Source organism: Ovis canadensis, chromosome 2, assembly GCF_042477335.2.
Source record: "Ovis canadensis isolate MfBH-ARS-UI-01 breed Bighorn chromosome 2, ARS-UI_OviCan_v2, whole genome shotgun sequence".
Taxonomy (NCBI): domain Eukaryota; kingdom Metazoa; phylum Chordata; class Mammalia; order Artiodactyla; family Bovidae; genus Ovis; species Ovis canadensis.
Window position 1 is genome coordinate 106,164,538 of NC_091246.1, and position 14,129 is coordinate 106,178,666.

The 14,129-nt window shown below is 38.9% G+C and overlaps 1 protein-coding gene across 1 annotated transcript; it reads right to left on the reverse strand.

Moving 5' to 3' along the window:
* Nucleotides 1–901: 901 nt before the first annotated feature.
* LOC138434638 (beta-defensin 43-like) lies at nt 902–7,164 on the reverse strand. The gene is made up of 2 exons (XM_069579440.1): nt 7,107–7,164; nt 902–1,050 (listed from the first exon to the last, which is right to left on the reverse strand). The coding sequence occupies exons 1-2, from the start codon at nt 7,162–7,164 to the stop codon at nt 902–904; spliced, it is 207 nt and encodes a 68-aa protein (XP_069435541.1).
* Nucleotides 7,165–14,129: the final 6,965 nt, after the last annotated feature.

Genomic DNA, 14,129 nt, shown 5'->3' on the forward strand with positions numbered 1-14,129 from the left:
ATGCTGGCGAACGAAAGGTATTTGCAGGAAATCATGTTATAAAAGTGAAATATATCATGTATTCTGTGACGTGACAATGCTTTGCTGCATTAATAAAAGGGATTTGCCTTCAATGGTTGGGAAATAGTTGTATCTGAGGTTCCTGCTGACTTCCTCTGAGGACCTTCTGAGATGTACCATCCCATTAAAATGATGGCTTTAACCTATCAATATTTCTGTGTTGGCTGTATTTCTCTTTATTTAGAGGAGTTCATTGTCTCTCCCATGGAAATAATCTCTTAGTCGAATTCCTTGTCTTCAATATTTTTATTCTTTGTTAATTTTTCCTATTAAAATTTTCCTAAAAACTTTTTTTTGAAATATACCATGTACTCAGAAAAATGTAAAAATCATAAATGACCCTCTTAACAAATTTCACAAATTTAGCACATCCATGCAACAGTAGTCTTGCTTGGGAAATTCTACAGACAGAGGAGCCTGGCAGGCTACAGTCCACGGGGTCACAGAGAGTTGAACATGACTGAACACACACACACACATATACACACAATTCATGTAATTTTCACAACACTATGATGTAGGTACCACGGTTATCCCATTGTATAGATAAGGAAACAGGATAGAGACTAGAGAACTTATCCAAGGTCAAATAGTTTGAAACTGGTGGGGCTGGTGTACGTACTATAGATGAAATAACAATGTGGTGGATATAAGTTGAGGAAATTAATGAAAAAGTGCACACGTGAAAACAGTGTGAGCTTTTATGAAATATTTACTTTAACTTGGCCATCTACATATATAATTACCACGAGTTTCCTTTATCCATCATATTAATTATTCTTATATAGACAAGGGAGTTTTAAACATCTTTAGATTTCTGAGGAAGATGGAGTTAGACTTTTCACCACTTTTTTTTTTCCTTGAATTTTTTCTTCTCTTTGCAGCAGATGGTCCAGTCGGCACAGTATCTAACTGCGTATTCGTTAACATTGCACTTCATTCTGCAGTTATAGTACCCTGGAGGACATCCTTCCTGAAAAAGGCTTCTGGCTTTAAAAAGAGAAAACACTGTATTGTGTGTTTGTATATTTTAATATTTGAGCACTTTAATATTTGAAGTGTTTCATAATAAAACAACAACAATAAAGAACTTTCCAGAAAAAATGACAAAAAAAAAAGAATGGTGAAGAGAAAACTGGCAGTACTGAATAAAGATAAATGAGAGTTTCTTTTCTAGAATAGTTAGTGAGCTGAGGCTGAAAACGGGCAGCGTTTCTGATAAGAACTGTCACAGCATATTTTTGGCTATGCTAAAATTAATGATCCATTTAAGTGTGGGGATTCATGATTCAGGAAAGGGTGTTTACTTTTAGAAGTGAAGTGTCTGAAGGTGAGTGGGGATAAAATCTCATGTACAGGTGAAGAGGTTGGCCTTAGGTCGGAGTATGAAGTTTAGAAGGCAGGGTGAGATAAAATTAGGTAAGGGTTCATGGTAGTGGGGAAATGGGGATTTTGTCACTTGTTGCTTTTCCTGTCTTGGTGAAAAAACAAATCATCAACTGAGAATGAGAATGGGATGGGGAAGTTGGGTCTTGGTTTCCGTTTTCCAGTGTGTTTAAGCTCAGAGCCGTTGCATCTTTACTGAGGAGGTTTTTGAGACCTGCACAGGGTCCCACATGCCATGACCTCTCACCCTGGTTTCTAGTTCTGGATCTTAGGTGTTTCTATCTATCCCTTTACCCCAAGGAAGCCTAAGTTTTATAGGAATCACTTGCATTCATTTCCTTACTTAAAAATAGTGTTAGTACTTGAATTTCATCCCTATATACTGTAATTTAGTTTTTTCTTTTTATAATTTTTGATATTCCTTCTAAACCTACAGATTTTTCCCAAATCCATTTTTTATAGTTTTCATCCGGTTCTTATGTTGAAGAACTTGGGGTGTTTAACCTGTAGTGTTTCCTACAGTTTGTATTTTTCTGATTGCTTACTCTTAGAGAAATCAGCATGTTCCTGCGTCCTCTGCATTTTCAGCAAATTGGCAACTGAATTCAGACGCTTGACCAGACTCATGTTGGATTCCTTTAGCTGGCTGTAGTGCAGCTGGTGGTGGTGATTGTGTGTGTGTGTGTTTTATCAGGATGCCCTTAATGTCTGGTTGTCTATCTTTTGGAGATAATGGCAGCTTCTGATTCCCAATGACTACATTCATTAATAATGGGGGTTGTATGTTGGTGACACTGTAGTTATATATCTTTTTCATTGTTGAGTTGAAATGTACACAACTCAGCAAGTTTGGTGACTATTTACACTTGAGCGTCTTCACTTTATCACTTTACACCTGTGAAATCATCACTACTATCAAGATCATAAGACACTTTAATCACATATGAAAATTTCCTCTCACTTCCTCTATTATTATTATTGTTGTTATTATTATTTGTGGTAAGAATGCTTAGCATAAGGTCTAGACTGTGAAAAATCCAAGTATACAATTCTGTATTGTTAACTGTGGGTACTGTGTGTAGTAGAGCTTCATTTTCTGTCTTGCAAAAATGAAACTTTGTAGCTTTTGGCCAATGTCTCCCGGTTTCTTCCACCCATCAGGCCCTGTTAGTATGAGTGTGCCATTTTTGGATTCCGCATATAAGTGAGATCACACAGTATTTGTCTTTTTGTGTTTGACATTTCATTTAGCATAGTACCCTCCAGGTCTACCCATGTTGTCACAAATGGCAGGATTTCCTTCTTTTTTAATGCTGAATTTATCTTTTATATATATATATATATATATATATCACATTTTCTTCTTATGTGTATATATGTTTTTCACTTTTATTGAGGAATGACTGATAAAAATTGTATACATTTAGGGTATACAATGCAATATTATGTAATATATATTGACTTGATACCACCGCAAGATAATTAACATGTCCAACACTTCATGGGTCATCCTCTTTTGTTGTAAGATCACTTGAGATCTACTCTCAGCAAATTTCAAGTGTATAATACATTATATTAACTATTTTTATTAACTATAGTCACCGTATTGTACATTAAGTCTCTGGAACTTGTTCATTTTATTACTGGAAGATTGTACCCTAACATCTCTCCGTTTCCTTCCCTGCCCATCCAGCCCTTGGCATCCACCATTTGACTTGCTACTTCTTTGACTTTTACTTTTTTACGTTCCACACATAAATGAGATCACACAGTATTGATCCTTCTGTGTCTCACTTACTTGACTTAGCATAATGTCCTTCAGGACATTTGTTCATGTCAATGCAAATGGTATAGTTTCCTTCTTTGTAAGGATGAACAATATTCTGTGGTATGACTACACACACACACACACACACACACACACACACAAGACATTTTCTTTACTCATTCATACATTGACAAGACACTTTGGTTGTTTCCTTATCTTGGCTAGTGTGAATAATACTGCATTGAACATGGGAGTACACTTATCTCCTCAGCATCTCTATTCAATATCATTTTTTGAATATATACTCAGAAGTGGAATAGCTGGATCTTATGGTGGTTTCTAGTTCTAATTTTTAAAGGAGCATTCATATTTTTTCATAATTACTTTTTCAATTTATATTTCTGCAAAAGTGTACAATGTTTCTCTTTATATATCTACCAATACTTATCATTATTATTATGATAATAGCTATTTTAACAGGTGTGAGGTGATATCTCATTGTGGGTTTGATTTGCATTTCTCTGATGATAAGTGACTTTGAACACCTTTTTGTATTCTTTTTGGCTATTTGTATATCTTTTCTGGAAAAATATCTGTTCAGGTCCCTTGCCCGTTTTTAATTGCTTTATTATTATTTGGGCTATTGAGTTGTGTGAGCTCCTCATGTGTTCTGCAAGGAATTTGCAAACCCTTATTGCAATGGCACCCCACTCCAGTACTCTTGCTGGAAAATCCCATGGATGGAGGAGCCTGGTAGGCTGCAGTCCATGGTTTCGCTACAAGTCAGACACGACTGAGTGGCTTCACTTTCACTTTTCACTTTCACGCAATGGAGAAGGAAATAGCAACCCACTCCAGTGTTCTTGCCTGGAGAATGCCAGGGATGCAGGAGCCTGCTGGGCTGCCGTCTATGGGGTCACACAGAGTCGGAGGTGACTAAAGTGACTTAGCAGCAGCATTGAGTATAGGCTTGCAGATATTTTCTCCTATTCCTTAGGTTGTCCTTTAACTCTGTTGATTGATTGTTTGTTTTGCTCTGCAGAAGCTGTTTAGTTTCATGTAGTCCTCCTTATCTCATTTTTCCTTTGGTGCATATCCAATAAATCATTGCAAAGACCAGTGTCATGAAGCTCTTCCTTCATGTTTTCTTCTAGAGATTTTACAGTTTCGGGTCTCCTGTTTAAATCTTTAATCTATTTTGAATTGATTTTTTTCTATAAATGTACTCTGCATATGGCTATCCAGTTTTCCTAACATCATTGGTTGAAGAGACTCTCCTTTCTCCATTGTGTAGTCTTAGTACTCTTGTTGAATATCAGTTCCCTCTGTGTTTTTTTTTTGGGGGGGGATTATTTCTGAGGTCTCTATTCTCTTCCACTTTTCTACGTCTTTTTTTTTTTTAAAATTATTTATTTGGCTATACCACGTCTTAGTTGCAGCATGCAGGATCTTTGATTTTCATTGTGGCATGCCAGATCATTAGTTGCAGCATGTGGGATCTAGTTCCCTGACCAGGGATGGAATTCAGGCCCCCTGCATTGGGAGTGCAGTCTTAGCCACTGGCCCACCAGGGAAGTCCTTCCATATCTGTATTTATGCCAGTACCATACTTTTACAATTTTTATAGCTTTGTAATATATTTTGAAGCCATGAATTACTACGCCATCAGCTTTGTTCTTCTTGCTCAAAATTGCTTTGCTATTCAGGGAATTTGGTGGCTGCATAAGAATTTTAGGACTCATTCTTTCTTCCTTCTCTCTTTTCTTTAAACAAAATTTTCAGCTGTTTAAAAGTTTTAAAAAGCTGTTCTAAAGTTTTTTTTCTATTTTTGTGAAAAATAACATTGGGATTTTCACAGGGATTTTACTGAATTCATTATTTGCTTTCAGTTTTATGAACATTTTAGCAGTATTAATTCTTTCAGCTGCTAAATAAGGGATAGCCTTTTATTTGTGTCTTCTTTAATTTCTTTCATCGATATTTTGTAGTTTTCAGTGTACAGGTCTTTTACCTCTTGGGTTAAGTTGTATTCCTCAGTACTTTGTTCTTTTGATGCTGTTATAAATGAGATTGGTTTCACAATTTCTCTTTTGAATAGTGTGTTGTTAATATGTAGAAATGCAACTGGTTTTTGCTTATTGATTTTGTTTTCTGTAACGTATTGAATTTTTGTACTAGTTCTAAGTTTTTGATGGTATCTTAGGGTTTCTACATATAAGATCATGTCATCTGCCTACAGAGGTAACTGAGTCTGAGTTGTTTCTAACTTGAGCCTGGAAGCATATTCAGTGATACAGCAATGTCAGTCAAATATATATATATTTAAAAAGAAACAGCTTAAAGAATGGGAGAGAATATTTGCAAACCTTTATCTGCTAAAGGTTTAATGTCAAAAGTATATGAAGAACAGACTAGTGAAAAACAACTAAATTAAGAAATAAGTAAAGAATTTGAGTAGAGAAATATACACATGGTCAATAAAACACTTAAAAGATGCTCAACATCATTAATGTTGCAAATTAAATGCAAATTAAAACTACAATGAGATTTCACTTTATACAGTTAGTATAGGATGACTATAATAAAAGAAACAGACAATAACAACTGTTGGTGACTATGTGAAGAAATTGGAATCCTCAGGCACTGCTGGTGGGATTTTAAAATAGTGAAGCTATGGAAAATAGTTTGACAGTTCCTCAGAAATTTAAACAGTATAACCATAAAACACAGGTATATTTCCAAGAGAATTAAAAATATATCCACATAAAAGCTTGGATGTAAATGTTCAGAGCAACATCATTGATAAAAGATCCAGACTAGAAACAACCCAAATGTCCATCAACTGATGACTGGATGAATAAAAGGTATATCCATTTACTACAATACTATTTATTAGTTGAAAAAGATTAAGTACTGATGCATGCTGCAAAATGGATACATTTTGAAAAACCTGTTGCTAAGTGAAAGAAAACAGACACAAAGTGTTACATGTTATCTGACTATGTTAAATATCCAGAATAGGTAAATGGATAGAAACAGAAAGCAGATTAATAGTTGCCAGGGTCTGGGGGGAGGAGGAAGATGGTGAATGACTGCTAATGAATATGGAGTTTCTTTTTTGGAGTCATGGAATGTTCTGGAATTGGATAGAGATGATGGTTGAATAACTTTAGGAATATACAGAAAACCACATAAGTGGTACGCTTTAAAAGAATGAATTTTATCTCATAAAGGAAACAAGAACAATAAAGGACTTGAATTTCTTGAATTTCTTTAGGAATTAAAAGGTGATCTTAAAGTAGTAAGTGCATCATAAAAGATGTCAATTGATAGTAATGTAAAACCCAGTGATAAGCCCAATGATTAATATATATTTAACACATAGTATTGATGGATTTTAAAGTTAATTTGGGAGGGTTAGATTGATTATTCAATAAGTAGGCCCTGTAATTGGTTACTTGGTTAAGTGTTAAGATGGAATCTTAAGTCCCACCATACATAAAGTAATTTCCACATAAGCCCTTACCTAGATCAATGATCGGAGTGTTGTGTAAACCACAGATTATGATGGAGCAGCCTCCTCTTCACCTGGGCCCTTCTAATCTCCACTCATTTTCCATTTTTTTCAGTTCCCCAAATTTCCTCTGTTCTGTAACCTCCTTTCACCTTCTTTAGATCAAACACAATCTTCAAGTAAGAGTTTATAGGTTAAATCACTGGAGGGTGCCACCTTACAGCTGTTGCCCTAACCACCAGCTCTCCACTACTCTCCCATTCTTTGTTATATGGTACAATCTGTTCTTTTTCTAATTTATTTTCAAACTCTTGAAAGACCTTGTATTCTCTTTCACTTATATTTTCATAACTTTGGAATGAAAGGTTTCCATCTTACCTTGAGGAACTATGGACAGTAAGGCAAGAACCCCAAGGAGGGAAAGCAAGATCTTCATAGTTGAATAAGAGAGAATCTGTAGCTGGGATGGAGAAAACTTCTTTCTACATTCAGTACTCAAGAAGTGAGTTGCTGTATGATTATTGAACCTTTCAGTGGTGAGAACATTTCTGCATTCCAATGAGCCTTCGTATCAGGAGATGCCATGCAATGGACATGACCATCAGTCATCCACAGGACATTTGTCAAGTGTCGGCAGGGTGTGGGCCGTGACAGAAGAATGTACAGCTCTTACAGAGAAACAGCAGCCACGATAAAGGCAGAAGGGGATACTCTGTTGAAAAATCATTGTCTTATGGTTCCTGGAGGTTAAGGCAACATTTACAGAGTAAAAACATCCAATTTGTTTCCCCAGTAACACAATAAGAGAAACACTAGATATAATAACATACCTACTTTTTTTAAAAAAATATTTTGAGGAATGTATGTTAGCAGACTTCAGCAATGGAATTGTTTTTGAAACCATACACAGGCTTGTGAGATATACAGAAGCTTATGTTTGATTGTCTCTTTGCCCAGCCAACTAATGAGATCAGCTTATTTTTATATCTAGAATCTTAGTGAACGCACATTGTTATACATCACTGTCATATGCAATGTGAGGGAGACCAAAAAGGAAGAAAGGGACTGAGGTGCATTTGGGAAAGCAAATAGCACAGGAACGACAATGGCAATGCAGTCTGAGCATGTGTCTGAGAAAGTGGCACAATTACCTTGCGTGTGTGCATTTTCAGTCGTGTCTGACTCTTTGTGACCCCATGGACTGTAGCCTGCCAGGCTCCTCTGTCCATGGAACTTTCCAGGCAAGAATACTGGTGTGGGTTCCCATTTCCTTCTCCAGCAATTACCTTGCAGACACTAGGGAATGAGCACAGAGGAACCCTGGAGTAGTGTGGATGACCTAGGGAATGGTTAAAGAAAACATGAATAAGAATGCCAGCTTTAGAAGCTGCAGAGTGCATTCACATTCATGATCTCATTTGGTCTTCACAATTTCTTAGACATTACCTTGCCAACAAAGGTCCATCTAGTCAAGGCTATGGTTTTTCCTGTGGTCATGTATGGATGTGAGAGTTGGACTGTGAAGAAGGCTGAGCGCCAAAGAATTGATGCTTTTGAAGTGTGGTGTTGGAGAAGACTCTTGAGAGTCCCTTGGACTGCAAGGAGATCCAACCAGTCCATTCTAAAGGAGATCAGCCCTGGGATTTCTTTGGAAGGAATGATGCTAAAGCTGAAACTCCAGTATTTTGGCCACCTCATGTGAAGAGTCGACTCATTTGAAAAGACTCTGATGCTGGGAGGGATTGGGGGCAGGAGGAGAAGGGGACGACAGAGGATGAGATGGCTGGATGGCATCACCGACTCGATGGATGTGAGTCTGAGTGAACTCCAGGAGTTGGTGATGGACAGGGAGGCTTGGCGTGCTTCGATTCATGGGGTCGCAAAGAGTCGGGCATGACTGAGTGACTGAACTGAACTGAGCTGAACTGAATTTCTTAGATCCTCTTACTCTACATTGAGTAACTTCCTTCTGGTTGTCAGTGTCCAAAAGGAAGCTCCTTTCTTCCATGGCTTCCTCTGGATACCTCTTCCACTCCTAATGAAGTATGTAGTCACACTATTTGAGCAGGTCCTCCATGGCTATGGAGGCCTTGAAAAATGACATCAGGAACTAAATTAGGGAGGGAGGGTTGGTGGAGAGATAGGGATTGAGGTCCTGGAAGAGGCCAGTTTCACAGGCCTTAGCCTAGGGGGGCCAGTGAAGGGGCCAAAAGCTCTGGGGATGGCTTTTCCTAAGCCTGGGCTCAGGGTTTTTTCTCCTCTGAAGTTGCTGTGACAATGGAACCTGGGGACAAGCACCTATCAGCACCCTAAAAACTCATGGAGGCATTGTTCAGGTCAGGGGAGTATGCTGGTTACTGATGACTATTCCATTTACTTAAATCTGACTGGCTGGGAATCTTTAGCCCCTTCAATCATGAAAGGCTTTGAAAGTATAGTTTACATTGCAAAGGAATCACATTTATGAACACAAATCATTGAGTTCCCTAATGGAACACTAAGGGTGAATCTTCAATGATATTTTGTCATTTTCTATAAAATTTGTTTCTCGTCCAAAAAGATTTGGAGCCAGGGGATGGGCTTGGAAGGCTGCCCAGGAAGCCCAAGAACATTGAGTGATCCATGGGTTGGTAGTCAGGGACATCATCAAAAGGAAGGTCAGAAAGCAGTTCATTACATTCTGGGGGTGGATTGGTGGGCACCAGTGAGTGTTGAAAGGAGGCTTATCACCAGATTGCTAAGGGCCTTGGCACAGAAAGAGAAAACACTTTGACAAAGGCCTTTCCTTAGAAGAACACAGAAGAAAATCAGCTATCAAGCTATCAAAGTACAGATGGTCACAGCAGGAGAAAGGAGTTAATTTACCATGAGATAATAAATTAGACTTAGGAATTATTGAGTTTTATTATTGAATTTAGCTCTCCAGAAGGACAGTAGATATTCAGATACTTTATAATCAAGGGTTCGTTGTTTATCTTCCTTTTCTGTACTCAGTAGTATCGAAAGCTTATTATTTAAAGCAAGTTCCTGGGCTTTAAAAGCAACAGATACAGTAACCTTCCTTTCTTTAGTTTACTTTTTATGTGAAACTCTAGCTTTTCCCCTTTTGTCTCAGGAAAATAATAATATGTTCTCTATTTCCAGTTCTTTTCATTTACTTCTTACCCTGAAGATTTCTGACATCTCTTTGCACTGAATATACTTTTGGTAAATCACTAACAAATTTTCCTCTGTATAAAATCACATATATATATATAATACATATACATATAAATATGTACATAGATACCTATATACTATATGTGTTTATGTTTTTATTCTGATTCCTAAATATTACATTTTTATTTTAAAATTGGAAAACTCATAAAATTATTAAGATGATAATAAACATATTGCATTATTCTACCACCTAAAAGACCATTCATTACTATTTTGGTTAGTTCTAGTCAGTCAGCAGCAGCAGCAGTCAGTTAAAATAACACGTAGAGAAGAGTTTAAATATTATTATAGAATACAATGAACTCCCTATACCAAATATATGAATGAAATGGACACTTGTAGGGAATTATATGTCAGTAGCAGATGACACCACGCTTATGGCAGAAAGTGAAGAGGAACTAAAAAGCCTCTTGATGAAAGTGAAAGTGGAGAGTGAAAAAGTTGCCTAAAGCTCAACATTCAGAAAACAAAATGGCATCTGGTCCCATCACTTCATGGGAAATAGATGGGGAAACAGTGGAAACAGTGTCAGACTTTATTTTTTAGGGCTCCCAAATCACTGCAGATGGTGACTGCAGCCATGAAATTAAAAGACGCTTACTCCTTGGAAGGAAAGTTATGACCAACCTAGATAGTATATTCAGAAGCAGAGACATTACTTGTGCTGACTAAGATCTGTCTAGTCAAGGCTATGGTTTTTCCTGTGGTCATGTATGGATGTGAGAGTTGGACTGTGAAGAAGGCTGAGTGCCAAAGAATTGATGCTTTTGAACTGTGGTGTTGGAGGACTCTTCCCTTGGACTGCAAGGAGATCCGACCAGTCCATTCTGAAGGAGATCAACCCTGGGATTTCTTTGGAAGGGATGATGCTAAAGCTGAAACTCCAGTACTTTGGCCACCTCATGCGAAGAGTTAACTCATTGGAAAAGACTCTGATGCTGGGAGGGATTGGGGGCAGGAAGAGAAGGGGACGACAGAGGATGAGATGGCTGGATGGCATCGCTGACTCGATGGATGTGAGTCTGAGTGAACTCCGGGAGTTGGTGATGGACAGGGAGGCCTGGCGTGCTGCGATTCATGGAGAGTCGACTGAGCAACTGAACTGAACTGAACTGAATGTTGGCCAATAAAATAAAATTGCAAGTAGTTGAGGTTCTGTCCTTTCGTATTCAAAGGATGCTAGACTTTATACACAATCTTCAAGGACTAGATAATTTCTGTTTTGTGAGAGGAATTCAGATGATAGAATAAGCTAGATAGCTACTCAACACCTTTTATTAAATAGAGTGGTCACAACATAGATAGATCACAAGGGAACATATCAGTTGTGTGTCACTACATGACAAATATCCCAAGATGTAGTGGCTTAAACCAACGAATGTTTGCTGCCTCACCATTTCTGTGGGTCAGGAATCTGGGTGTGGCTTAGCTGGGTGCCTTTGGCTCAGAGTCTCTCCTGAGGTTGCAGAAAAGGCTGTCACTGGGCTTGCATGTTCCTTTGAAGGCTGGGACAGGTCTCTTTCTAAACTTATTCACATGGTTGTTGGCACACCTCAGTCCCTTGCCACATGAGCCTCCCCATAGAACTTCTTATGGCTTTGCAGCTGTCTAGCCTAACAGCCGGAGAAGGCAATGGCACCCTACTCCAGTACTCTTGCCTGGAAAATCCCATGGATGGGGGAGCCTGGTGGGCTGCAGTCCATGGGGTCACGAAGAGTCGGACATGACTGAGCAACTTCACTTTCACTTTTCACTTTCATGCATTGGATAAGGAAATGGCAACCCATTCCAGTGTTCTTGCCTGGAGAATCCCAGGGACAGGGGAGCCTGGTGGGCTGCTGTCTATGGGGTCCCACAGAGTCGGACACGACTGAAGCGACTTAGCAGCAGTAGCAGCAGCCTAACAGCAGGTGATCTCAGAAAGAATGAGAGATTAAACCCAAAATGAAACACATAGCCTTTTATAATCTAATTTCTCATACCATATACTATATTCATCATATCTAAGTTGTTAAGTCCAGGTCACATTCATCTGGTGGAGGTTTTAATATCTGCAAAACAACTCAGGAATGTGTGTCAGATACACACAGATATCCATGTCCTTCAGGGTGGAACTAATGATTCTGTGATTGCTGTGTGGCTGATCTATTGTTTAAATTGTTACTAGTTTTCTTGGCCAAATTGCAGTTTTTTGTTCTGACATGTTCACATTCTCCTAATCATTAACTCTTGAGCAAACCTTTTGTCACAAAGGGGAGGCCTGGGAACAAGACAGGTAGAGAACACAAGAGTCTGTCTGGGGAAGACCCCATAGAGCACTGCTTGGTTACAATGTGAACATGGGGATGCCTGATCTCAAAACAGCCATTTTGAATTTTTTATCATCTGAATCACTCAGACAGTAAAGAATCTACCTGAAATGCAGGAGACCTGGGTTTGACCCCTGGGTCAGGAAGATACCCTGGAGAAGGGAATGGCAACCCACTCCAGTATTCTTGCCTGGAGAATTCCATGGACAGAGGAGCCTCATGGGCTACAGTTCATAGGGTTGGACATGACTGAGCGATAACAAACACACACACACACACACACACAAACACACACACACAGACCATAATATTCTATGGATGTGAGCTTGGTTGTTGAACTATCATTTTCTTTTTGGTGATGACATATTTCCTTGATTATTTTAGAAATATACCAGTTGTCTTAAGATGGGAATATACCAGTTGTCTTGAGATGGGAACTGTTCATTGGTGCAGCTGTGTCTGGGGTTGTCTAGGATTTTTATGGGCAAACATGTCCACGCTTCCTGCTCCCTCATGTGGCAGAATAGTAAAACCTTTATATTTTCTCTCTTTTGTTTAAACTACTCACCAGGCTGGCTGCTGGAGACCTACTTTTGCTTTCCAAAAGGTGGTGCTAAAGCTCCAGTTTGTGCTGGTCTGCATTTCTGTGAGCACTGTAATTGCTGACCTGCTCTTGCCACTGAGCACGTGGGAGCAAGCTCATAGATCTGGTTGCAGTGTGGTGGGAGATGTGTAGGTTCATCACTCAGGGTTTGGGACTCCCATGATCCTGGTGGGAAAGAGCCTTAGGTGGGGAACTCCCAGAGGCTTGTGTGCTGCAGATATCCGGCTCAAGTCCTGAAGCAGCCAGAAGGGATGGTGTCCCTTTACTGCCCTTTCAGATGCTTTTCTGCTTCCTTCCCTCCTTCCTTCCTACATGCGTGAAGCAGCAAACACCTCCTTGGATCTTTGCTGGTTACCTTCAGATGGGGTGTTCTGTTTGTGTTGTTATTAACTTCAGTTTTTTTCTCTTGGTCTTTGTATTGGCAAAGTTTTTCTACCTTCTTGCTTTCTCTTGTGGTAGAATGCTCAGATTTTTGTGTCTTCTCTGGTTCTTACAGAGGGGCTTCTCTTACAGCTTATCAGGCTGGCTGCTGGAAACCTCTCTTTGGTTTTGCAGAAGGTGGTGGTATAGCTGGCGTTTATGATTTCTGCCCGCAAACTGTGGACTATTTTCTGAGCACACCCCCATCTATGGTTTTTGCATTTTCATATGTGTGTGCAGGTAAAAGCATACACTAAAGAGAAAAAATGCATGTACTCTTCTAAACAAAAGGATTGGCAGATAAAGAGTTTTCAGAAGAAGGGAAAGGTAAAATTAAGGTTTGTAGTTTTCCCAATTAGACAGTTCAAAATTATTTGCAATAAATGCCCAAGGAATGTCTCAAGCAGACAGAACAGTGACCTTGATATGATATGATTCCCATCAGAGCTTTAAAATGGCTCTGTGTTTAATTCTAGGAACTACATAACTGAAGCGTTAACCACAGCCAATGTTTTCTCTTTTTTAAGAAACCAATCCCAATTGCTAAGCTAAACCAACAGTGAGGATTAAGGCTAGCTCACAGGAATTGTGAGCTAAATCCTAAAAGATGATGCTGTTAAAGTGTTGCACTCAATGTGCCAGCAAATTTGGAAAACTCAGCAGTAGCCACAGACTGGAAAAGGTCAGTTTTCATTCCAATCCAAAGAAAGGCAATGTCAAAGAATGCTCAAACTAGTGCACAGTTGCACTCATCTCACATGCTAGTAAAGTAATGCTCAAAATTCTCCAGGCTAGGCTTCAACAGTACATGAACTGAGGACTTTCAGATGTTCAAGCTGGATTTAGAAA

Excerpts from the sequence above, each read along its gene's own strand:
- LOC138434638 (XM_069579440.1), bottom strand. The coding sequence starts at position 7,164 with ATGAAGATCTTGCTTTCCCTCCTTGGGGTTCTTGCCTTACTGTCCATA. Across the intron at positions 1,051-7,106 it reads ACTGTCCATAGTTCCTCAAG|CCAGAAGCCTTTTTCAGGAA; the intron begins GTAAGATGGAAA and ends CTCTTTTTAAAG.